This window comes from Vicugna pacos, chromosome 13 (genome assembly GCF_048564905.1).
Source record: "Vicugna pacos chromosome 13, VicPac4, whole genome shotgun sequence".
Classification (NCBI taxonomy): Eukaryota; Metazoa; Chordata; class Mammalia; order Artiodactyla; family Camelidae; genus Vicugna; species Vicugna pacos.
In genome coordinates this window covers 19,380,086-19,407,463 of record NC_132999.1, presented here as the reverse complement: position 1 = coordinate 19,407,463, position 27,378 = coordinate 19,380,086, and the positions used below count along the sequence as shown (strand labels likewise).

Sequence of the window (27,378 nt, the reverse complement as noted above, 5' to 3'; positions counted from 1 at the left end):
GTTTAAAAACACTGAAAAATAATAGCAGGTGAAATGTCATAATTTAAATCAGTATTCAGGAATATTTCAAGACTTTGTAGCATCAAACATTAGGTTTCACAGATTTTTATGGCACTAGACTAGATTTATTGAAGAATAAATATTTCTCTGATTTTTTTGCATTCTTACTGTCTCATACCTCTTAATAAGCACCCACTCTCTTGTTTTTGATAAACAGGCTGCCTCTAAGAATCAGACTTCACTCTTGGGAGAACCACCAAAAGAAATTCGGCTCAGTAAAAATCCATACTTGAACTTGGCAAGTGTGTTGCCCAGTGTGTGCTTATCATGTAAGTGAGTGCTCTTGTATTAATATTTTGGAGTTTTATTGAACATTTTTCTTAATGAGTTTTACTTTAGTTTTTTTTGCTTAATGGAAGTAAATAATGCCTGTTGACCAATGAAAGCCTAAATTATGTCCGTAGTCTCTAAATTGAAATAACTAAAACTGAGACACTTAAAATTTATTCAATTTTATTGAAGGAAAACATCTTTTATAATATTTATTAAGAATATAATCAATTAATTGAATTACTATGAAATCATGATTTAAAATAATTGGGTAAAGCAATTATTTGGCAATACTATAATTCCTTAGAGTACATATGGAATCATATTTCTAAAATACGATGTTTAAACCTTTAAGAAATCTCACAAATCCAGAATATTTGCAAAATACCCCAGAATATACTGTCTGGTAATAATTGGCAGAAGTAGAATTCTCATTTGCTTTTTTTAGATACCTCCTCAGGCCTTCAATTAGCGTAAATTAACTATTAATTCAAATTAAGAGAAATCCACCTAAATTAAGAGAAAATCACATATATGGTGTTCTCTAGGCACTAAGATACTAACTGTGACATTGGTTGTTGAGGGGGAGGATGTAGCTCAGTGGTACAGTGTATGTTTAGCATGCCTGAGGTCCTGGGCTCAATCCCCCGTACCTTCATTAAATAAGTAAAGAAGCCTAATTACCCACCGCCATCCAAGAAAAAAACAAAGCACACGTGAAGGATTAAAAAAAAAAATTGTGAGATCTCTTAAAAAAGAAAAAAGAAAAAAACCCCAGAAATTTAACATTGGTTGTCAGTAGTGAAAAATTGAAAAGTGCCTTAATATACATCAGTAGGGGCGTGATTAATCATCACAGTTCGTCATAAAATGGAGTACTCAGCATGTATATATAAGTTAAGAGAGTGCTAGATGTACTAATATAACATGATCTCTAAAGCAGATTGTTAGGTAGAGAAGCAAATGTATGCATAAAATGATTCCATTTATATTCACTTAAAGCCCTATATTCCTATATGTACATATTCGAATGTGTAAGTGCGTAAATCTAGGAAAATAAATTGTTACCTCTGGGGAAAAGAATAGGATTGAATGAAAAGAGATGAAAGGTGAATTTTGTTTTTAATACACACACTCTGTATTTTATAAAGTATCTTCTGAAACCTAAACATTACTTTATAATTTTCCTTTAAAAGCTAGATAAAAACTTAATGTGTTTCTAGTATACCTGCTGTATTTTTATATGGTCTAAAAATTGATGGTTATAACTATTGCATTAATAAGATTAGTTAATTTACATTTTGTGTGTCTTGTTTTACAGATTAGACATACATTTTTTAAATGGTTCTATCAAAGTTACTTACCCACAGGGCAGGCTTCCATTTTCATTTGTTTTAAACAAATGGGACAATAGCATATACCATATATTTTTCCCCTGGGGATAATAAATCTAGCTATTACTGGCAAATTACAATTTATGTTTGGTTTGAAAATGTGCTGCGTTAATGAGTTTTGTGCTCTGTTTGTAATTTATAATAAAACAACCCAACTAAAATACACGTATTGATTTTGTCATTAGCCCCTACAAGTAAAACCGCTCTGCAGAAGACTGGAATTGCAAGCAACATTCTGGATGCAATCTCTCAGGGAAATGAATCACAACACACGTTGGAAAAGTGCATTGCTTATTCTCAGCCTTTTGGTGACTACACACAGGTACATGATTCTCAGATTTTGATGATATATAGAAAAATTGGTTCAACTGTGTATGGAGTTCACTGGATGTGAAATTGTGTTTCCTGTTACACGAAAGTAAAATTGCACTGATCTATACAATATTTCTTCCTCGCCATTTGGAGTTTCAAGATGCATTCAAGAGTTTGCTAAGTACCATTTTGCACTAGATATTTCCCTTTCATTATTTATGCTAGTAGTGAGCAAACCACGGAGCCAGTCCAGCCCACCACCAGTTTTGTGAAGGTTTACTGGGATGCGGCCACGTCCGTGCATTTGCGTACTGTCTATGGTGCTGTTGTGCAAGAGCGGCAAAGTTGAGTAGTTACAGCAGAGACTGTATTGCCCACAGGTTAAATACTTACCATGTGGCTCCTAACAGAAAATCTCTGCTGACCTGTGGTGTAGACCTGACTCAGGACCCTAAGGAAATACCTCTGTAATTCACCACTGCTTATGGATGTAGAGACATGATCATAATGACAGGCACTATTATGCTAACTTTCAAACCAGTCATTCAATCAATAACATAAAAAGTATTCTATTCAATAGACATACTGTGTCATTACTTAACTGTCAGTTTCACTTTGGCCTTTTCTCCTTCACCTTGTTCTTAGTGGTTTAAGTTGCCAGTGTGTATTGTGTTAGTCTTTATATTATTATGTAATCATGAGAGTCTCTTATAAACAACAATTCTGATTCTTTCTTATTTCTCAGAGTAGTCACCTTCTTTGCTCCATCTTGTCTATGGGAGCAATACTTCCACTTTGCTTTGTTAGGGAAACTGTTTGCTTCGCTCATCTCTAATAAACTTAGAAATGAAAACCGATGTAAGTTCACTTAGAACAGTGGATGCCTGACTATGCTTTTATGATAGGGCAGTCGAAACACAGGTCAAGTGGATTCTGTACAAGTGGTAAAGCTGGCTATTAGCAAAATATATAATAAAGTTTCTCATATACCCATGGAAAAGATGGAAAAATGTGGGTTCGAAGATGACATAATTAGGTGGCACATAGCTATATTTAAGGAACAGTAATAGTAAATTGATACAATCTGGAAGGCATTCTCTTCTATGTTTCATAAGGTTTCATCTTTGTTCCCTTATTAATTAACATCTTAAGTAATGACTTAGATAAGGACATTGATTGTATGCTGATGACATTTACAGGTGACAGAAGGCAAGGGTATTATCAGATGTGTAAATCATTTATGAATAATTTATGGTTGTGAAAATTAGAAACAGCTTAAATTTCTAACAGTGTAGAAGACTGAATAAACAAATTGTCATATTTATATGAGGAAATGCAGTTATTAAGAATCATGTGGAACAACGTGTAAACACATGATAAATGTTTCATAATCTGTTGTTAATCTTAAAAGTTTATAAAATATAGTCCTATACAATTTTCATTTTTTTTAACAAGAAAACATTTACTTTTATAAACAAGAGGAAGCACAATTTTTTTTTAATAGACTTTATTCTTTTGAGCAGTTTCAGGTTCGCAACAGAATTGAGCAGAAAATAGAGTCTGCACATAGCCCTCCCCATCCACACATACGTACTCGCCTACCCTCAATATCCCTCATCAGTGTGGCATATTTGGTACAATTGATGAACCAACATGGGCACATTATTATTAGCCAAAGTCAATAGTTTACATTAGGGTTCACTCTTGATGTTGTACATTCTATGGGTTTTAACAAATGCATAATGACATGTAGCCACCACTATAGTATCATACAGAGTAATTTCATTGCCCTAAAAATCCCTTGTGCTCCATCTATTCATTCTTCCCAAACCCCTGGAAACCACAATCTTTTTATTGTTTCTGTAGCTGTGCCTTTTCGAGAATGTCATTTGGTTGGAATCATACAGTTTGTAGCCTTTTCAGGTTGGCTTCTTTCATTTAGTAATAGGTCTTTTAACTTTCTTCCATGTCTTTCATGGCTTGATAGATCTTTTTTTTTTTTTACTGCACATACATTTTTTAATTTACATACGTGTACTGTGCATTGTTTCTAAGAATGTTTAGAGCTTTAGCTTATTAAACTTACATAGTTATCAAAGGAGTAAAGCCAACCACAAAATAAGAATTAACTCAGAAAGATACATACACCTTGCTGTTAACAGCAACATTATTTATAATTGCCAAGTTATGGAAGCATCCTAAGTGCACATCAGTAGTTGAATAGATAATGAAGATGCAGCATGTACACACACACACACACACACACACACACACACACACACACACACACACACGTAATGGAATACAACTCACCCATTAAAAAGAAGGATATTTTGCCATTTGTGGCCCTTCATTCACTTTTTTTTTCACTTCAAAAACCAGAATTAAAAAAAAATTTATAACTGGCAGAGACATTTCCATTACATCAAAAACAGCAAAATACCTAGAAATAAACTTAACCAAGGAGGTTACCTATACTCTGAAAACCGAAATGACACAAAGAAATGGAAAGATTTCTTGTGCTCTTGGATTGGAAGAGTCAACACTATCAAAATGGCCACACTACCCAAAGCAATCCACAGATCCAACACAACCCCCATCAAAATGCTCATGACATTCCTCACAGAACTAGAACAAACAATTCCAAAATTTATAAGGAATCACAAAAGACCCCAAAGAGCCAAAGCAATCGTTTGTAGGTCTCTCATTTTTTTTCCTCTTTGTTCTTTTTGTTCTCTTTTCTTATGGTTTGATGACTAGAGAAGGTCCTTTAACATTTGCTGTAAAGCTGGTTTGGTGGTGCTGAAATCTTTTAGCTTTTGTTTATCTGTGAAGCTTTTGATTTCTCCATCAAGTCTGAACAAGAACCTTGCTGGAAAGAGTATTCTTGGTTGTAAGTTTCCCCCTTGCATCAATTTAAATATATCGCGCCACTCCCTCCTGATCTGTAGAGTTTCTGCTGAAAAATCAGCTGATAACCTTAGGGAGCTCCCCTGTATGTTACTCGTTGCTTTTCTCTTGCTAATTTTAATATTGTCTCCTTATCCTTAATTGTTGTCAATTTGATGACATGTGCCTTGGTGTGTTCCTCTTTGGGTTCATCCTGTGTGGACCTCTCTGTGCTTCCTGGACTTGGGTGACTGTTTCCTTTCCCAAGGTGGGGAAGTTTTCGGTTATTATCTCTTTGAATATTTTCTCAGGTCCTTTCTCTCTCTCTTCTCTTTCTGGGACCCATATAATGCGAGTATTATAGCACTTCATGTTGTCCCAGTGTTCTCTTAAACTATCCCCAGTTCTTTTTATTCTTTTCTCTTTTTTCTGTTCTGAAGTAGTGATTTCCATTAATCTGTCTCCTAGCTCACCTAGCTGTTCTTCTGCCTCATTTAGTCTACTCTTGGTTCCTTCTAGTGTATTGTTCATTTAGTGATTTTATTCAACTCTGTTTGGGTATTCTTTATATTTTCCAACTCTTTGCTAAAAACTTCACTCTGTGCATCTGTACTCCTCTTGAGTTCTCTGAACATCTTGGCCATCATTACTTTAAACTCTTTCTCAGATGAATTACCTATCTCCTTATCACTTATTTCTTCTTCTGGGATTTTATCTTGTGTCTTGTCCTGGGAAATACTCCTTTGCTGCCTTATATCGTCTGTCTTTCTGTGTGTTTGTGGATTCTTCCTGTAGGCTTTGGGATTATTGTTTTCTTATGTCCTGTATCTGCCCCTGGTGGTTGAGGCTGGACTAGAGGCTTATGCAGGTTTCTTGGCAGGAGGAGCCAGTGCCTGCCCACTGCTGGGTGAAGCTTGGTCCTGGACCTCTGGTGGGTAGGGCTGTGTCTAGAGGCCTTTGTGGCTTAGGAAGTCTGCTGATGGGTGTGGCTGTGCTTCCACCCTGTATGTTGTTTGGCCTAAGGCTTCCCTACAGGCTGTTGGGTGGGGCTAGGTCTTGGTGCTAATGATCCAATCAAGATGTCAGCCTCCAGGAAAGCTCATGTAGATTAACACTCCTGGAATGTCCGTCACCAGCTTTTATGTCCCCTGAGTGAGCCACAGCCGCCCGCTACGTCCGCAGGAGACCCTCCAAATCCAGCAGGCAGGTCTGGCCCAGGTTCCTATGAAATCGCTGCCTCTGCCCTTGGACCTGGTGCGTGTGTTTCCATGTACGTTTCTCAAGCAAATGGAGTCTCCGTTTTCCCCAGTCCCGTGGGGCTCCTGGAGCCAAGCCCCCATGGCCTTCAAAACCAGATGTCCTGGGGGCTCCTTTTCTTCCCAATGCCAGGACCCGAGCTGGGGAGGCTGACGTGGGCTTACAGCTCTCACTCCTGTGGGAGGGCCGTTGTGACTTAACAAATCTTCAGCTTGTGGGTTGCCCACTGTGGGGGTATGGGGCCCAGTGATATTGCGAGCGTGCCCCTCCTGCCATCCTGCTGTGGTTCCCTCTTTGTTTCCAGTGGCAGAAGATCTTTTTTTGCTAGGTTCCAGTCTTTTTTCGATGGTGGTTTAACATTCGGTTGTGGTATCGTTGTGGTCGCAAGGAGAGGCAAGCTCATGGTCCTGCCACTCCACCATCTTGACTGGAACTCACAGATTTTTTAAAACTTATTTAAATGTATGATTTAAGTTTTTAAAAGTTATTTTTTATACTTTTTTCATTTCTTTTATTTCAATTTTGAAATTTGTCTTGCTTTTCTCATTAGCAGTTTTACTTATTAGATTACTGTGGTTTATTATGTACCTACTGTAGCCCCAGAAAGACCTTTCCCACTTACACATGGAGAAAGTCTGTGATAAAGATGTCTTTGCATTGCCAGCCTTCCTCCTGCCTCTACCCTTGCTTAACCAGAGAGAAACGGTGGAGATGTGGATGGATCCTCCTGGCAATCAGTGTCTCCTTGGGCAGTCCCTGCTGTTTCCTCATGCTTGTTTTTAAAGTGAGATTGGTTCTCTCCCTTGTGTTCATTCACCCTTATAACCTAAATTTAATTAGATGTTACTAATTGAATAAAGTAACTAGTAAAAGGTGGTCATGTTTTAGGAGTTCCTTCTATTTCCGCTGCTAGAATGGAGGAAGAGATCTAAGGGAAAGTGACATTTTTTGTTTTGAACATTTGCTATATACTTTGTAATGTAAGCATTTGATCTTTATAGCAATCTGGTGAGATTTAAATGACCACTTCCATAGTACAAGTGGAAAAGCGTAAAGGGGAAAATAATCGTTCCAAGTTTATGCAGTTCGTAAAGGACTCATTTATTTCTCTGATTCCAAAATACACATTATTTTCATTATACCATGGGCAAGTTTCTTCAGGCATGAAAGTGGTGTCTTATAGAAACTGTTTGATTGCTTTATACTGGTGGCTGTGCATAAGGATTGGGAGAGAGGGACATGTCAAGATACAGATGGATATAATAATTTCTATTTTGGTAAAACTATCACATTTAAAAATCCTAATTGGCATTCCAGTATTGGTGAAGTTACTTGTATCAGAGTATCCCTTCTGCAGATAACAGTGATTCAAGTTGTATTAAAGATGAAACAAAATAACTATTTGAAGGTCCCGGAGAATGACCAGAAACAGGTAGAAACTGAAGGGGAGTCAGTCCTTGGAAGAGGGAAACTACACTGATTGAGATTTATGCCTCTCTGGCTTTTTGTCTAACGCCCCCCCCCCCAGTCTGTGCAGAAAGTCCCAGCTGATGGAGTCACAGGATAGAGTTCAGGACTGTTAGCAAGGCTGGAAAATCCCAGGAAAAAATCTGTTTAAACTCAACCTAAATACACTTGACTGACTCCTGAACTTTGTGTGAGAGAGACTCCAGGGGACCTGGTGGAAAGTGACAGATGGAAGGCTGAAGAGCTGCGAAGAGCTTCAACTCCTTTCCAGCACAGAGATGGTTTGGAGTCTGAGTTTATGTAAGTTAACTCCTACTCAACAAAAATCAACGACCTTCAGAGGAATATAATCCATAGTCTCTATGAATATATGATATACAATGTTCAGTCAACAAAAATAATTCAAAAGTTGAAAAAATTGGAAAATGTGACCCACAGTTAAGGGGAAGAGCAGTTAATAGAAACTGACCACAAAATGACCTAGATGTTGGTATCAGTAGACCAAGACTTACTTAAAACAGCTATTGTAAACATGTTCAACAATTTAAAAGAAACAAGGTAAAAATGAACAGATGGGAGATTTTAGGAAGAAATATAAACTAAAAAAGAAGTATAGAAACCCCAGGAAAAAGAAGTACAGTATCTGAAAAAAAAAAATACACTGGATGGGCTGAGCAGAAGTTTAGAGAAAGCAGGAAAAAAGGTTCAGTTAAAATAAAGACAGCTCAAAAGAAATAATTCAGTCTGAAGAACAGAGAGAAAGAGGTTGAAAACCAACAAACAGATCCTCAGGGACGTAAGGGACAATATCAGGCAGACTAAAATAAATGTAATTGGAGTCTCAGAAGGAGAAGAGAAAGATAAATGGGTATAAAGTATATGAAAGAATAATGATAAAAAATTCTCATGTTTGCTTAAAAAAATCTTACAGATCTAAAAAAGTCAGAGACTTCCCCTGCAAAGCAAGATAAAGAAAACCAAAATATTATCTAGGTACATCAGTTTATATGCTGAAAACCAAAGTTACAAAGAGATTATTTTGAAAGAACCAGATAAAAATAATGCATCTTAAAACAGTTTCTCAACTTTGGCACTATTGACATTCTGGGCTGGATAATTAATTCTTTGTTGCAGTGGGGCTATACTGTACATTGTAGGAGGTTTAGCAGCATCTTTGCCCTCTGCCCCACAGATGGCCTCTCATTGAGATCATTGTGATTAAGCAACTGGTAACTATGTGGGTTAAAAAAAAAAGCTGTATATTTTCTTTTTTAAACTTAAAAGCAAAATTATAATATTGCATGGTGGGGCTTGTATGTAGACATTACATATTTGATAATAATAATACTGAGGACAGTATGGGGTGAATGAAATTGTTTCTGGGGTGTTCACATTTTACCTGAAGTAGAAAAATTAACTCTTATGTAGACAAATATAGCTAAAATGTCAACAGTTTAATTACAATGGAATTCTAAAAACATTTGAATAAGCCAAAAAATGTCAGGAAAGGAAAAAAGTCAATGAGGATGCATAGAAAACAAATAGCTCAGTGGTAAACCTCAACTGAATGATAATAATAGGAAATGATAATTGACTACAAGCTCCAATTAATTGTCAGAACAGGCAAGAATATACACTTTTACCACTTCTGTTCAACAATACAAGCTTGGAGGTTTTAGTTAATGAAACAACGTTTATAAAAAGGGTATGAAATAAGAAAGGAAAAGTAAAAATGCCTCTATTTGCATATGACATGAGTGCATGGAAGATCCTTAAGAATCTAAAAAGCAGCCACTAAATATAATAAGTAAACTTTCAGTCACAGGATAGAAGGGCAATATGTGAAAACGAATTGTATTTCTATGTACCAGCAGGAAACAATTAGAAAATAGTTTTAAAATTTTTTCCATTTATAGTAACACCAAACATGAAATACATAGTAATAAATTAAGAGATCTGTAAAAACTCTACAGTGATAACTACAAAGCAGTGCTGAGAGAAATCAAAGAGGATGCCCATGAATGGAGTGCTATACCATGTACATGGATGGGAAGACTTACTATTGGTGTGATGTCAGTTCTCTGCAATTGATCTATTGATTCATTGCAATCCCAACCAATTTCTCAGCAGTCTTCTTCTACAAAGAGAAATTGACAAGCTGATTTTTCAAATTTATATTGAAATATAAAGGAATTACGTTACCCAAAACAATCTTCTAAAAGAACAAAACTGAAATATTTCTACGTAACTTCAAGATTTGCTATAAAATCATAGTAATCAAGACAGTGTGGTATTGGCATAATGAAAGACAAATAGATTAGTGAATAGAAGAGAGTCCAAAATTAGACCCATACTTAAATGGTAAGTTGATTCTTGACAAAGATTTCAAAAACAATCCCATAGGTAAAAAATGGAAATGTTGTTGGAACAGCTGATTATCCATATTGGGGAACATGAACCCTAACTCTTGCCTCATCCTGTAAAATTAATTTGCAGTGTATCTTGGGCCTAAATGGAAAATCCAAGCCACAGATAATGTCAACTGAAATGGCATAATAAGAACCTCCAAGCATTTTCTCTTCCATAAAAGCATCAATAAAATGAGCAGAAATGATCAGAGTCAACTTTTACAGAACTCTGGATACTAACTAAAAGCATGAAGCAACCTGGGGAGTATTTATTCAAGAAAAATATCTGAATACTGGTAAGAGCAGCTACCTTGATGGTCTCTTAGCCAGTCCTCTTCCTGTTTTCCTGTCTCTTTATAACAGCCCATAATCACAGCAAAAATCAGGAAGCTGGGAGCCCCCAGAGTGGGCAGGAAAGGGGTGGGAGCTGCACATGGCCTCACCCCACTTTTCATTTGACCTGACTCGGAGCTTGCGCTATGTGGAAAGCTTTTCCTCAGGGGAGTCTATTGAAAACATTTAGAGGAAATTGTTTAATTTTGTGACTGCCTGAGGTGGTAGATAACATTTGAGCCAAAACAAGAAAAGGCTAACCAAAAAGCATTAAAGGAAAAGTTGGGGAATTAGGCGTCCACAGGGGTTTTGAAAAGCTCGGATATATCCTGGGACTCTTCCAAGGCCATGCACACAGGAAGGATTGTGCACATGCTTGGCCAGGACCTAAGAAGGCTGTAAGCTCTCGTTTGTAGAAGTGAAGGCTAAGACAGAGTTGTCATGACCCGGCTGATGGTGAAGACATGGCCCAACACACACACACAGCCCCTCAGCAAAGTCCGAGAGACTTACTGGTTCCAGATGTTTTAAGTGAATCTCTGTGTAATCATAAGGTGACCACTAAGCTAATGGAGTAGAGTCTTTAGTTACCACTAACAAAGAATATGCATTTTACATATTAGTTCAGAAAAGTCACTAAACAACAACAAACAGCAATGACAACAAATTTTGAAGAACTACAAACTGATTTCCAGAGTAGCCACATTATATCATTTTTCAACAAAAAATCATGAGATGTGCAAAGAAATAAAAAATGGCCCATAAACAAGGGGAAAAGCAGTTAATAGAAACTGTCTCCAAGGATGCCCAACACTGGAGTTACTAGACAAAGACTGAAATCATCTATTTTAAATATGTTCAAAAAATCCTAAGAAAGCTACATCTAAAGAACTAAAGGAAAGTGTGAAAGCAGGGGCTCACCAAGTAGGAAATATCAGTATGGAGACAGAAATTATATTTTAAAAGAACCAAACAGAAATTCTGAATCTGAAAAGTATAATTAAAACGAAAAATAATTCACTAGGGCAGAGCAGCAGACTTCAACAGGCAGAATAAATAATCAACAGGTTTGGGACATAGATTAGTTGAGATTGTCCAGTCTGAAGAATAGACAGAATAAAGAAGAGTGAACCATAACAAGTGTTGGGGAGGATGTGAAGTTGGTGCCCTTATACATTGCTGGGGAGAGGGGGGATGTAAAATGGTGCAGCTGCTTTGAAAAACAGTTTGGAAGTTCCTCAAAATATTAAATACAGAGTTACCATATCACCTAGGGTGTATACCTAAGAGAACTGAAATATATGTCTACACAGAACATGAGTTTTCATGGCAACATTATTCATAATAGCCAAAAAGAGAACCCAAATGCACCTCAATTGATGAATAATGAATAAACAAAATGTGGGATATCCAAACAGTGGAATTGATTCCACCGTAAAAGGAATGGAGGACTGATCCTTGTTATGACATGGATGAGCCTTGAAAACATCATGCTACGTGAATGAAGCCAGATACAAATGGACGCGTATTATATGATGTCATTTTATATGAAATGTCCAGAATAGGCAAATCCTCAGAGAAAGTAAACAGTGGTTTTGGAAATCACTGAAGAAGCTTTCTTAGCTTGGAAAGAAGATAGAACCCAAGAGTTTCCAGGGAAAGGCAAGGCTTTGTTCCAGGTGAATCAGTGGCTCACCTGGCTAGAAACTGCTGAAGAAGAATCAGAGGAAGAAGCTGATTAAAAGAACTAGACAAAGCCTTAAATTGTGTAGAACATACTGTTGCTGTTATGTAACTGCATTTGACCTAACCACTGTGGAAATTCATTAAGCTATAATGTCTCCACAATATTTAAAGCAGAAGTACGTCAGTTAGGAAATCCTTCTGCATAAGGATTTTTTTGTAGTGTAATGTCTTAATCATAGTCTACCATCAAATATTTTAGGAGTATCTTTAATGTTTAGATAGTATATTAGCAGCATGCAATAATTACATCATAGTTCTCAAGCAGAGGCAGTCTATTACAAGGACCTTCTTTCCTGCCAGTTATCATAGGCTGTTTTAAGTTACAAAACTGAATAGCAACACTGAATACTGTAGAAATGCACTTTGCTCAGTAATACTTGAGTTGTTGCAATATTTGATTATCCATTTGGTTGTTACAGAAAAACTCTTTTAACTGTAATTGATGGTTGTTGCTGTAATAGTATATATTGCCTGTATTTCTACCTCTTGTAATGGGCTTTATGTGTTACATTTTAATATCCTTGAGCCTCGGCAAGTGCCACAAGTGCTTTTAAAAGAAACATGGTTTACTTGCACAAAACTGATCAGTTTTGAGAGATTGTAAATGCCCTTGAAGAGGTTTTTGTGGGTGTGAAACAAATGGTGAGAATTTGAATTGGTCCCTCTTATTATAGTATTGAAATTAAGTCTACTTAATTTATCATGTTCATGCCCTAATTCTATATACTTGTATCTGTCAATAAACATTGTGATACTTGAAAAAAAAAAAGGTGGGGCCGAGAGAAGAGGGAGTTGTGGAGTCACCACTAACAGCTACAGGGTATCTTCTCTGGAGTGGTGAAAATGCTCTGGAGTTGAATCGTGCTGATGGTTGCACAGCCTTGTGAAAATATCAAACAAATGTTGGATGGTACTTTTACTAAAACAAGCCTTAACTGTACTGAAAGGGTAGTATTTTCATTCAGTGTTTTAGAGATCTTAAAAAAGTATTTAATGAGAAGCAAACAAGTTAAAAATCAGTTATTCCAGACCTAGTTCTAATTAGAAACCAATTTAAAATGCACTACCCCCCCATTTCTCTAGTTGATCACAGTAATTAATGAGAATTTCGACTGAGCTGCAGTTCTTTATTTTCTTAACAACTGCGCTTCTTAAATATTTGAACTGTTACTGAGAAAACTTAAATCGGAAATAGATGCAGTGGTTTAAAAATGCACTGTGCCCACTTTAGCAGTGATAAGAGCATTGTAATCAGCTGTATAATCCTGTTCATTTGAAAGTACAGGTGGAGTTTGAAATGTCAGTTCTGAGCTGGAGATCAGTAGGTACATCTATGTCAGCGGTTGGGAGAGACCCACCTGAAGGAAGAAGCCTTTGAGCCAATTTATTAAATATTAAACACCTAAATCTAACATCGAATTATAATCTGTGAAAAACAAGGCATTCCTCACTATTAGTAGAGTAGGTAAAATTTCTGTCAGGCAACTTTTGTTTGACATAATCGTTAGTTTTAATAATGTAAAGAATAACGTAAGAACCATTTCAGCTGTTTCATATGACTAAGTTGTGGTGTGGGGTTTTCATTTGGCGCTAGCCACAGTGGGTGGTGGTGTGCCCTTCGTAAGGGCGACACCATCTACTTGCATGTTGTACTCAGTGTTGCCCTTGGTTACAGGGGTCTTTCCTGCCAGGAAGCTGACTACCTATTCCAGGGAATCAACCAGAGAGTGTGTGATGAGATCGTGTGATGAGGGAAGAGGAAGCAAAAACAAAAAATGAACAAAAAGGCCTTGTGATGCTTAGTTCTTTCATATAGAGCCTAATGCTGCCACCTAGTGGGAAAACAATGCAGAGAAACTTTCCAAAAAGAGTTTTTATGTGGACTGTGGTAGATCAGAATCCTCTGACAAACACTAACTATAAGAAATACATTTTAAAATGTAAACCTACTTTAAGCAGTAATTATCGAATCACATATTATATTTGCCCTAGATGGTAACTTGGGGAGTACATTAAAAAATGATTCTTGATAAAACTGGAATTAAGGAAAGCAAGTTTTTGAAGTCTGTTTACAAACCAAGTAAGTTTTGTAAATGTTTAAGAAAATCAACAAAAGAATAGTATACAGTATGAATAAATCTGAAGACAGTTTTGAATTGCTGTTCTGACATGTTAGTCTTTTCTGATTGCTGTGGCAAAGACTTCCAAAACTGTGTTGAATAAAAGTGGCAAAAGTGGGCATCCTCATCTTGTTCCTGATTTTAGAGGGAATGCTGTCAGGTTCTCACCATTGAGTATGATGTTAGCTGCGGGCTTGTCATATATGGTCTTTATTATGTTGAGGTGTGTTCTCCCACTTTCTGGAGAGTTTTTTTCATAAGTGGATGTTGAAGTTTTTCAGAAGCTTTTTATGCATCTATTGAGATGACCATATGATTTTTATTCTTCAGTTTGTTAATGTGGTGTATCACAGTTACACACAATAATAATTGATTTGCAGATACTGAAAAATCCTTGCATCCCTGGGATAAATCCCACTTGACCGTGGTGTATGATCTTTTTGATGCGTTGTTGGAGTCAATTTGCTAGTATTTTGTTGAAGAGTTTTGCATCTATATTCATAAGTGATATTGGCCTGTAATTTTCTTTTTTGTGATATCTTTGTCTGGTTTTGGTATCAGGTTGAAGATGGTCTCATAGAAGGAGTTTGGAAGTGTTCCTTCCTATACAATTTTTTGGAATAGTTTCAGAAAGACAGGTGTTAACTCTTCTCTAAATGTTTGGTAGAATTCACCTTTGAAGCCATCTGGTCCCGGACTTTTGTTTGTTGGGAGTTTTTAATTACTGATTCAATGTTAGTACTGGTAATTGGTCTATTCATATTGTCTATTTCTTCCTGGTTCAGTCTTGGCAAATTGTACCTTTGTAAGAAATTGTCCATTTCTTCTATGCTGTCCTTTTTGTTGGCGTATAGTTGCTCATAGAAGCCTCTTACAGTCCCTTGTATTTCTATGGTGTCGGTTGTAACTTCTCCTTTTTCATTTCTGATTTTATTAATTTGGGCCCTCTCCCTTTTTTTCTTGATGAGTTTGACTAAAGGTGTATCAATTTTGCTTATCTTGTCAAAGAAGCAGCTTTTAGTTTCATTGATCTTTTCTACTGCTTTTTTAGTCTATTTCATTTATTTCTGCTCTGATCTTTATGATTTCTACTAACTTTGGGTTTTATTTGTTCTTCTTTCTCCAGCTGCTTTAGGTGTAAGGTTAGGTTGTTTAATTTGAAATTTTTCTTGTTTCCTGAGGTAGGCTTGTATCACTATAAATTTCCCTCTGAGAACTGCTTTTGCTGCATCCCAGAGGTTTTGGATCACTGTGTTTTTTCTTTTTTTTCTTTTTTTTTACAGTGTCTTCATTTTTTAATTTTGTTGAACACTTTTTATTGAGTTATAGTCATTTTACGATGTTGTGTCAAATTCCAGTGTAGAGCACAATTTTTCAGTTATACGTGAACATATGTATATTCATTGTCACATTTTTTTTTCCACTGTGAGCTACTACAAGATCTTGTATATATTTCCCTGTGCTATACAGTATAATCTTGTTTATCTATTCTGCATATGCCTGTCAGTATCTACAAATTTTGAGATCCCAGTCTATCCCTTCCCACCCTTCTCCCCCTTGGCAACCACAAGTTTGTATTCTATGTCTATGAGTCTTTTTTTGTTTTGTATTTATGTTCTTTTTTTTAGATTCCACATATGAGCAATCTCATATGGTGTTTTTCTTTTTCTTCTGGCTTACTTCACTTAGAATGACGTTCTCCAGGAACATCCATGTTGCTGCAAATGGCGTTATGTTGTCATTTTTATGGCTGAATAGTATTCCATTGTATAAATATACCACATCCTCTTTATCCGGTCATCTGTTGATGGACATTTAGGCTGTTTCCATGTCTTGGGTATTGTAAATAGTGCTGTTATGAACATTGGGGTGCAGGTGTCTTTTTGAAGTAGGGTTCCTTCTGGATATCTGTCCAGGAGTGGGATTACTGGGTCATTGGTACAAAAACAGACATATGGACCAATGAAACAGAATAGAGAGCCCAGAAATGAACCCACAAACTTTTGGTCAACTCATCTTTGACAAAGGAGGCAAGAATATACAACAGAATAAAGACAGCCTCTTCAGCAAATGGTGTTGGGAAAACTGGACAGCAGCATGTAAATCAGTGAAGCTAGAACACTCCCTTACACCATACACAAAAATAAACTCAAAATGGATCAGAGACTTAAACATAAGACAAGATACAATAAACTTCCTAGAAGAAAATACAGGCAAAACATTATCTCACATACATCTCAAAAATGTTCTCCTAGGGAAGTCTACCCAAGCAATAGAAATAAAAGCAAGAATAAACAAATGGGACCTAATTAAACTTAAAGCTTCTGCACATCAAAGGAAACCATAAGTAAAACAAAACGACAACCTATGGAATGGGAGAAAATTTTTGCAAGTGAAACTGACAAAGGCTTGATCTCCAGAATATATAAGCAGCTCATATGACTTAATAAGGAAAAAACAACCGAATCCAAAAATGGGCAGAAGACAAAAAAGCAATTCTCCAAGGAAGACATACAAATGATCAATAGGCACATGAAAAAATGTTCAATATCACTAATTATCAGAGAAATGAAAATCAAAACTATGATGAGGTATCACCTCACACCAGTCAGAATGCCATCATTCAAAAGTCCACAAATGACAAATGCTGGAGAGGCTGTGGAGAAAAGGGAACCCTCCTGCACTGCTGGTGGGAATGCAGTTTGGTGCAGCCACTGTGGAAAACAGGATGGAGATTCCTCAAAAGACTAGGAGTAGACTAACTGTGTTTTTGTTTACATTTGTCTCAAAGTATTTTTGATTTCCTCTTTGATTTTTTTAATGATCCATTGGTTGTTTAGTAGAATATTCTTTAGCCTCCACTTGTTTGCAGTTTTTGCAGTTTTTTTTCTTGTAATTGATTTCTAACCTCAGCATTATGGTTGGAAAAAATGCTAGGTACAATTTCAGTTTTCTTAAATTTGCTGAGGCTTGGCTTTGTGGGCCAACATGTGGTCAGTTCTGGAGAATGTTCTATGTGCACTTGGGAAGAATGTGTATTCTGTTGCTTTTGGATGGAATGCTCTATAGGTATCAGTTAAGTCCATCTGGTCTAATGTTTCATTTAGGACCTGTATTTCCTTATTGATTTTCTGTCTGGATGATCTGTCCACTGATTTAAGTGGGGTGTTAAGACCCCCCACTATTATTGTGTTGTTGTCAGTTTCTCCTTTTATGTCTGTTAACAATTGCCTTATATATTGAGGTGTTTCTGTATTGGGTGCATATATATTTACAATTGTTATATCTTCTTGGATTGATCCCTTGAGCATTATGAGCATTATCCTTCTTTGTCTCTTTTAACAGTCTTTATTTTAAAATCTATTTTGTCTGATATAATTATTGATACTCCAGCTTTCTTTTGGTTTCCATTAGCATGGAATATTTTTTTCCATCCCCTTACTTCCAGCCTGCATGTGTCTCTTGTAGGCAGCATATATATATATGGGTCTTGTTTTTGTATCTATTCAGCCAGTCTGTGTCTTTTGGTTGGAGCATTTAATCCATTTACATTTAAGGTAATTATCAATATATATGTCCTTATTGCCATTTTGTTTATTGTTTGGGGTATGTTTTGTAGATCTTTTTTTTTCCTCTTTCTTTTTGTTCTCTTCTTGTGGTCTGATGACTAGAGAAGATCCTTTAACATTTGCTGTAAAGTTGGTTTGGTGGTGCTGAAATCTTACTTTTGTTTATCTGTGAAGCTTTTGATTTTTTCCATCAAGTCTGAATGAGAGCCTTGCTGGATAAAGTGTTCTTGGTTGTAAGTTTCCCCCTTGCATCACTTTAAATACCATGCCACTCCCTTCTGGCCTGTAGAGTTTCTGCTGAAAAATGAGCAGATAACCTTATAGGAGCTCCCTTGTATGTTATTCATTGCTTTTCTCTTGCTAATTTTAATATTGTCTCCTTATCCTTAATTTTTGTCAGTCTGATTACTGTGTGCCTCAGTGTGTTCCTTTTTGGGTTCATCCTGTGTGGAACTCTCTGCACTTCCTGGACTTGGGTGACTGTTCCCTTTCCCAGGTTAGGGAATTTTTTGGTTATTATCTCTTCGAATATTTTCTCAGGTTCTTTCTCACCTCCTTTGATACCCCTATAATGTGAATATTAGTGTGCCTGCTTCATATTGTCCGAGTTCTCTTAAGCTACCCCCATTTCTTTTCATTCTTTTTTCTTTTTCCTGTTCTGCAGTAGTTATTTCCACTAATCTGTCTTCTAGCTCACTGATCCATTCTACTATCTCATTTAGTCTATTCTTGGTTCTTTCTAGTCTGTTGTTCATTTCAGTAATTGTATTCTTCAACCCAGGGCATTCTTTATATTTTCTAATTCTTTGCTAAAAACTTCCCTCTGTGTATCTATACTCCTGAGTTCAGTGAACAAATTCACCATGATTACTCTAAACTCTTTCTCAGATAGATTGCCTATCTCCTCATCACTTAGTTCTTCTTCTGGGATTTTATCTTGTGCCTTTGCCTGGGAGATGTTCCTCTGCCACCTCATATTGTCTAACTTTTTATTTGTATTTTTAGGTAGGTTAGTTATGTTTCTTGACCTTGGAGAAGTGGCCCTCTGTGGGAAATGTCCTGTGTGTCCCAGTACTGCACTCCTCTCTTGTCACCCAAGGGCCAGGGTCCAGTTGGTTCCAGGTAAAGTCTGACCTGTGTTTGCAGATTCCTTCTACAAGCTTTGGGATTGTTGTTTTCTTATTTCTGATATCTGCCCCCTCGTGGATGAGGCTGGACTAGAGGCTTATGCAGGTTTCCTGGCAGGAGGGTTGGTGCCTGCCCACTGCTGGGTGGAGCTTGGTCCTGGACCTCGTGGAGAGGGCAGCTGAAAGGGATAATGAAGAGGCTTGATGGTGGAGAAAGAGGGCTTAGGAGGGAGAGGCTCCAGCTAAGTAGATAGGTATGTAGTATTGTTGCAGACAGCCCGCATCTAGGGTGGGATTTCTTTTATTTTTTTTAGTTGAGGTTAATCAACATGTAACATTAGTTTCATATGACATATAATGGTTTGACATTCATATATATTGTGAAATAATCACCACAATAAATCTCATTAACATCCATCACTGTACATAGTTATTATAGTTTTTTCTCTTGTGATGAGAAGTTTTAATATTTCCTCTCTTAGCAACTTTCAAATGTACAATAGAGTATTATTATAGTCACTATGCTATATACATTACATTGCCAGGTCCTGTTTTTTCTGTAACGGGAAGTTTGTACCTGTAGACCACTATCACCCATTCTGCCCACCCCCCACCTCTGGCAACCACCAGACTTTGTGAGTTAAGTTTGCTTTGCTTTGTTTATTTTTTAGATTTCACATATAAGTGAGGACATACAGTATTTGTTTTTCTCTTACTGACATTTCACTTAGCGTAATACCCTAAGGTCCATGCATATTGTCACAAGTGGCAAGATTTCCTTCTTTTTTATGGCTGAGTAATACTTCTGTCTCTGTGTGTATGTGTGTGTGTGGGTATCCCACATTTTCTTCATCCACTGATGGACACTTAGGTTGATTCTGTGTCTTGGCTTTTGTAAATGATGCTGCAATGAACATGGACAGATATCTTTTCAAACTAGTTTTTTTCATTTCCTTCAGATAAATACCCAGAAGTGGAATTCCTGGATCAAATGGTAGTTCTATTTTTAATTTTTTTGAGGAACCCCACATTGTTGTGCATAGTGGCTGCACCAATTTACATTCCTATCAACAGAGTATGAGGGTTCCCTCTTTTCCGCATCCTTGCCAATACTTATTTCTTGCCTTCTTGATAATAGCCATTCTAACAGGTGTGAGGTGATATCTCATTGTGGTTTTGATTTGCATTTCCCTAGTAATTAGTGATACTGAACATCTTCCCATGTACCTGTTGGCCATCTGGCTGTCTTCTTTGGAAAAGTGTCCATTTAGCTCCTCAGCCCGCTTTTTAATCTGGTTGGTTGTCTTTTGATGTTGAATTATATGAGTTCATTATATATTTTGGATATTAACCCCTTCTTGGATATATGATTTGCAAATATCTTCTCTTCTCCCATTCAGTAGGCTGTCCTTTCATTTTGTTGATGGTTTCCTTTGCTGTGCAGAAGTGTAGTCCCATTTGTTTATTTTTGCTCTTATTTCCTGTGCCTGAGGAGACATACCCAGAAAGATTTTGCTAAGACCAGTGTCAGAGAACATACTGCCTACATTTCCTTCTAGGAATTTTATGGTTTCAGGTCTTACAGTCAAGTCTTTAGCCCATTTTGAGTTGATTTTTGTGTATGGTGTGATATAGTAATCTGGTTTCATTTTGTTTGTATATGACTGTCCAGTTTTCACATTTATCGAAGACACTATCTTTTCTCCATTGTATATTCTTTGTTCCTTTGGTATAAATTAATTGTCCGTATATGTGTGAGTTTATTTCTGAGGCCTCTATTGTGTTCTGTTGATCTATGTATCTGATTTTGGGGGGGGGCAGGCAATACCATGTTGTTTTGATTACTATAGCTTTGTAATATAGTTTGAGTGAGGGCATGTGATTCCTTTGGTTTTGTTCTTATTTCTCAGGGTTGCTTCGGCCGTGCAGAATCTTCTGTGAGTTATTATAAATTTAAAAAAAATTTTGTTCTATTTCTGTGGGAACTGTCCTTGAGATGTGGATAGGGATCGCATTGAATCTGTAGACTGCTTTAGGAATTATGGACATTTTAACAATATGAACTCTTCCAGTCCATGAGCATGGATTATCTTTTCATTTAGTTGTGTCATCTTCAGTTTCTTTCAGTGATGTGTTCACTGTACAGGTCTCTCACCTCGTTGATATTTTATTCCTTTTGTTGTGACTGTAAATGAGATTGTTTTCTTAATTTTTCTTTCTGCTAGCTCATTGTTAGCATATAGAAACAACAGATTTTTGTATATTGACTTTTTACTCTGCAGCTTTACTGTATTCATTTATTATTTCTAATAGCTTTTTTTGTGTGTTGAGTCTTTAGGGTTATCTGTATATAAAATCATATCATGGGCAAATAGGGATAGTTTTACTTCTTCATTTTTGATTTGGATGCTTTTACTTTTCTTGCTTAATTGCTCTGGCTAGGACTTATAATACTATATCAAAATGAACGTAAAAGAGAAGTGGTGAGACTCGGCATCCTTGTTTTGGTCCCTAATTTTAGAGGGATAGGTTAGTGAGTTTTTCCTATTCAGCCTTTATGTAGAGGTATGTTATTTTTATTCACATTTTATTGAGAATTTTTATCATAAATTGATGTTAAATCTTGTCAGATGCTTTTTCTGCATCTATTGAGATGATCATATGGTTTTCTCCTTTATTTTGTTAATGTGGTGTAGCATGTTGATTGGTTTTTGGATGTTGAATCATCTTTGTATCCCTGAAATAAATTCCACTTGCTCATGGTGTGTGATCTTTTAATGTACTATTGTATTTGATATGCTCGTATTTTGTTAATGAATTTTGCATCTATGTTCATCAGAGATGCTGCACTTTAATTTTCTTTTTCTTTGTAGTCCTTGTCTGGTTTTGGTAACACTGTAATGTTGCCCTTGTAAAATGAGTTAGGAAGCATTCCCTCCTTTTCAGTTTTCTGGAAGAGTTTGAAAAGGATAGGTATTAAATCTTCTTTGCATGTTTGGTAGAATTCACCTGTGAAGCCATCTGGTCCTAGACTTTTGTTATTTAGGAGGTTTTTGATTACTATTTAAATCTCTTTACTAGTGATTGGTCTATTCAGAATCTCCTGGAGTCAGCATATTTAGGTCTTTTTTTTTTTTTTAAATCCATCCATCCACTTGCTATTTGGATTGGTGAATGCAATCCATTTACATTTAGGGTGATTACTGATAAAGGATGACTTAATACTGCCATTTAATCTTTTGTTTTCTGGTTATTGTGTATCTCCTTTGTTCCTTTTTCCTTGTGCTTCTGTCTACCATTTTGGTTTGGTGATTTTTCCATGATGTTTTTCTCAGTTTCATCTTTTTTATGTTTCTTGTGTCTGCTTTAGATTTTTGTTTTGTGGTTACCATAAGGTTTGTATAAAATGGTCTGATCTTGTGCTGATAGCATCTTATCTTCATTTGCCTATATAGGTTTCATCCTTTTTCTCTTCCTCTTTTATGTTTCTGTTGTCTCAAGTTATCCCTCTTTATGTTGTGAGTTTAAGAAATTGAAGTAGGTATAACTATTTTTTACTGTCCACCTCCCCGCACCAACCTTTATGCTATAATGTGTTTGAAAACCTATTCTGATAGAGAGTTTTCAAACACTTTATTATAGAGGCAGGCAGTTCTCTGTCTATTACTTACTTAAAGCTCTGTGTGCTTTTGCCTTTTTGTCTCTGGTAGAAGAGCACTTTTCAACATTTTTTGTAGGACAGGTCCAGTGTTGAACTCCCTCAGCTTTTGTTTGTCTGGGAAAGTCATTACATCTCCTTCATGTCTGAATAATGACTTTGCTGGATAGCATATTCTCAGCTGACAGTTTTTATCTTTCAGTATTTTGAGAATGTCTACTCTATCCTGGCCTGTAGAGTTTCTGCCAAGAAACCTGTGGACCATTTAATGGTGGTTTCTTTGTGGATTACCATTGTTTTTTCCCTGGCTGCCTTTAAAATTATTTCTGTCATTTATTTTTGGCAATTTTATTATTGTCTTAGAGAAGGTCTTTTTTTTAATTTTTTTTTTTTTTTGGCGAGGGGAGGGAGGCAATCAGCTTTATTTATTTATTTATTTACTTATTTATTTTTGGAGGAGGTGCTGGGGATTGAACCCAGGACCCTGTGCATGCCAGGCATGCACTCTACCACTTGAGCTATACCCTCCCCGCTGAGAAGGTCTTTTTTGCATTGTGTAATTAGATGTTCTCTTAGTTACATGGACTTGTATATTCAGTTCACGCCCCAGGTTTGGGAAGTCCTCAGCTATTCTTTCTTTATTTTTTTAACTGTATAAACTGTTAACAGACAACACCCACAAATTTATTTTTTCTTGGACACACCCATAGTGTGACCATGGCAACCTTGGTCTTGGTGTGCTGGCCTTGGACACAAAGTCCCCAGAAGTGGCATAGCCCACTGTGGGTGCAAATCTTGTTCTGCCGCTCCAAGTCTTCATGGAGCTTGTTGTCCAGACCACTGGCCAGGACCTGGCTGTATATCCCATCCTTCACATACTTCTGTCTGTCTAAGGACCAGTCTGGGATCTTGTACTGGCGTGGATTCTGCATAATGGTGATTGCACATTGCGCCTCATCCTCAGTGAGCTCTCCTGCCCTCTTGGTGAGGTTGATGTCTGCTTTCCTCAGCAGCACCTGGGCGTATCTTCGCCCCACACCTTTAACTGCAGTGATGGCAAAGGCAATTTTCTGCCGCCCATTGATGTTGGTGTTGAATACTCACAAAACGTGCTGGGACTTCCCAGGGCTTACTAGGGACAGTGGCAGCATGCATGCCTCCAGTGAAAGAGCTGTTATTTCTTTAAATAAACTCTGCTCCCTTCTTCCTCCCTTCTCCTCCCGGGACACCCATTTTCCTAATGTGGCCCTTCCTAAAAGAGTTGGATAGTTCTTGTAGACTTTCCTCATTTTTTAGATCTTAATTCTCTTTTTTCCCTTACGTGTGTGTCATTTCTGGATTTCTGCCTTCAAGCTTGCTGATTCTCTCTTTCATGTGGTCTGCTTTCTTCCCAGTGTTTTCTGATGCATCTCGTGTATTGAGTTCTTCAGCTCCAGAATGTATTTAGTTCTTTCTTAGAGTTTCAGTAGTGAAGTGTTCCTTCTGTTTTATTCCTGGGCCCATTGAACTGCCCTGAGTTTCTTTGTGACAACGATTTTGAGTTCTTTACCAGTTAGATCACAATATTCTGTGACTTTAAGTTTGGTTTCTGGAGAACTGTCATTTTCTTTTTTGAATACAGTGTTACTGTGAGTTTTTATGGTTCTTGGTGAGTTGTTCCTCTGCTGGTGCGTCTGAAGTAATGAACACCTTTCTTTAGGTCAAACTTTTTTTAAAAACTTGATTCTAATGATTCAACAGGTTAGAAATTAGAGGGCCCTCCTTTGTCTTCCAGTAGGTGGCACCACAGCACAAGTTGATAGTTTTCTCACCGGCCCGCTTGTGGCTATACTTGAGGGTCAGCACTTTCCAGGTCTGTCAGAGATGCCCAGTGCCCTCCTTGTTGTTTCTTGTGCCTCCAGGGTCTTAGTGCCTTGCTGCTGCTGGTGTGGCTGGTGTCACCTCCTCAGGCACCAGGATGGCAGGTGCTTCCACCATGTCTCAGATCTCCTGAGTTGCAGGCTCTGCTGCTGTGGGGGAGGTGGGTGGAGAGCTGAGGCCATGGGCACCTCTGCCATGTCTGGGCTTATGGAGTTCCCAGTTACCACCACTGTGAGTTGGGGAATGGGGGCTGGAGTCTACGATGCCTCAGTGGCTGACGGGACAGGTCACCGGCCACGTTGCCGCTGCTGCCCAGTTACCTGTGGCTGTGAACAGCACCGTGGCCGGGAGGCCGGAGTCTTGGATGCTGCCTCCCCTGCTGCCTCCAGGTTCTCTGCGCCTGCAGGCTCAGCTGCCGTGGCTGGGAGAGCAGGACCACGGGCTTGGCCTCTGCTCTTCTCCCAGCTTTGCCTCCTCTTTGTGCTCCAGTCCACCCACCTTTACATGTACAGACGTGTGGAGTTCTCTGGCCTCCTGGTGTGTTGAACAGAAGCACCTTGGTTGAGTTGTGGATGTTTTACTGGTTGTGGATTGAAGGGGAGAGAGAAAGGGAGTGTCTCACTCCACCATGATGCTGGTGTCACATTCTATTGTTTGGTTTTTGGAGGTTTGTTTGTTTTTTGTTTTTTGTTTTCTTTGACATTCTTTTTTATTGAAGAATAGTCAGTTTACAATGTTGCATCTGTTTCTGGTGGACAGCATGTCTCAGTCATACATATACATACATACATCTGTTTTCATATTCTTTTTTTCTTTATAGGTTACTACAAGATATTAAATATAGTTGCCTGTGCTATACAGTATAAACATGTTGTTTATTTTATCTATAGCAGTTAGTATTTGCAAATACATCTTATTTTTGATGTCACAATTTACATCTATCTTGTGTATCTTTCTGTCTTCTCCTTTTGAGACCTTTATGCAAATGTTGGTCTGCGTGACAATGTCCTATACATCCCTTAAGTTGTCTTCACTTTTTTTTCATTCTTGTTTCTTTTTGCTGCTCGGTGTGGATGAGTTCCGCCTGCCCTGTTTCAGTTCACTGATCATTTCTTCTGTTTCAGACAGTCTGCTGTTGAATCCCTCTGTTGTGTTTTTCAGCTTAGTTACTGTATTCTTCAGGTCTGTGGTTTCTGTTTTTGGTACTTTCTTATGTTTTTCTCTCTGCTGAAATCCTCACTTTGTTCATCTGTTATTCTCCCAAGTTTGGTGAGCATCTTTACCACTGTTATTTTGAACTCTTTAAAAAGTAAATCACTTATCTCAATTTCATTAAGATCTTTTTTGAGGCTTTTTCTTTTCCTGTCATTTGGAACGTATTCCTCTGTTTTCATTTTCCTTGACTGTGTTGGTTTCTATGCGTTAGATAAAATATATGCTCCTCCCAGTCTTGAAGGAGTGGCTTCAGGTAGAAGGTGAACCTTACTGTTCAATCCTGCCCTAGCTCTTGGTTGTCTTTTGAATCTATGATTGTCTAAGCAGCCTGCTTTATTCTTGGTGGCTCTCAGGAGGTGAGGGTGTGCCAAGACCTGTCAGTGTCCCAAAGGGGAGGATCTTCATCAGCACCTAGAAGTCAGGCTGTTTGGAAGCTAGACCCTCAGGCAGCAGCTTTAAAAATATACAGATATACCTATTCCAGGGGAAGACTAGGAGATGGGCATTTGTCTGCTTCCTCTGCAGTGAGCCTTGTGTTATTAGCAGTTAAGAACTGTTTCTTTTGTCTGCTACCATCCCGCTGAACCTGTGAGCACAAGCCCTGCTGGCTAGCAGAGCCGAACAGTCAAGCAGCAGCACAAAACTGAGGGCACCAGGCATGTACACAAGCTCCTTTCTCACAGACACTGGTGACCTCAAGGAAGGCAAAGGGAGAACATGAAGGTGGCACCCACCAGCCCCCACTTAGGAGGGTGTCTGTGGGCTCCTATATGTGTGTTAAATTAGATGTCTGTCCCTCAGGTTGAAGCCTAAGATAAGGAAATAGGTCTTTTTCATAGACATACTGGATGCTTTTCAGTTGGCCGCCTCTGCGCAGGGGCCCCGGGGTGCATAAGTCTGTACAAGCCCTTTAAGAACTATTTTTCAGAACACTGTAGCCTTGTGGGACTGGTGGATGCCAGCTCTGCTGGATTTCCAAGGTAGATGTTCTGGGGGCTCGTCTCTCAGGTGCAGGTCTTAAAAGCTGGAGTGCCTGATTGGGATTCCAACCTTTTCACGACTCAGGGAGATGCTCAGGGTTGTGAATTCCCTCCCAACTGTGGGTTGCTGCTCTGAGGGTGGGGTTGACAGGGAGACAGTGTCTTAGTCTCTCCTTACCATTGTGACATGGGTTTTTTCTTACTTGCCCAGTGTTTAGGAGTCACTGATCTAGTTTTGGGGTTTCTTTCGGAGGAAACTGCTCCATATGTAGCTGTAGATTCAGTGTGCCCGTGGGTGGAGATGAGTTCAGGATCCACCTACATCACCATCTTGAACTAAAACTGGGTGGAGTTTCTTGTACCCATTAACCCAGTTTCAACAATTTGCTTCCTCACCACCAGGCTTCTTCCATCTTTACTCATAACTGCTCCTCGTTATTTCAGAACAAACTTCAGATATGTATTTTATTACCAGGAGAAATTAGACACAGGAGTTAAAACCAAATTCCTTGCTAATCTGTTTCAGTTTGTGAAACATTCTTTAAACATTTATGTATGTGAAGAAGGATTTCAGTGGACTATCACAACAGTAGACCACATGAAATTAAAGCACCAAAATAGATGGATTTCTGATTTTGTCTTGTCATCCCTTTTCTTTTTTAAAAAAATTCCATTATTTTTTTCCAACTTCATTGAGATATAATTGACAAGTA

General features: G+C 37.8%; 1 protein-coding gene and 1 pseudogene across 2 annotated transcripts in view; one reads left to right on the top strand and one right to left on the bottom strand.

Moving 5' to 3' along the window:
- The window catches only part of RAVER2 (ribonucleoprotein, PTB binding 2), a 97,372-nt gene that overhangs the window by 59,508 nt on the left and 10,486 nt on the right, over positions 1-27,378 (top strand). For both annotated transcript variants that reach the window (XM_015240196.3, XM_072974299.1), the window contains exons 10-11: positions 218-329; positions 1,910-2,046. In XM_015240196.3, coding sequence (XP_015095682.2) covers positions 218-329; positions 1,910-2,046 — 249 coding nt within the window. The remainder of the gene's footprint in view (positions 1-217; positions 330-1,909; positions 2,047-27,378) is intronic.
- LOC102541214 (small ribosomal subunit protein uS13-like) lies at positions 23,295-23,899 on the bottom strand (annotated as a pseudogene).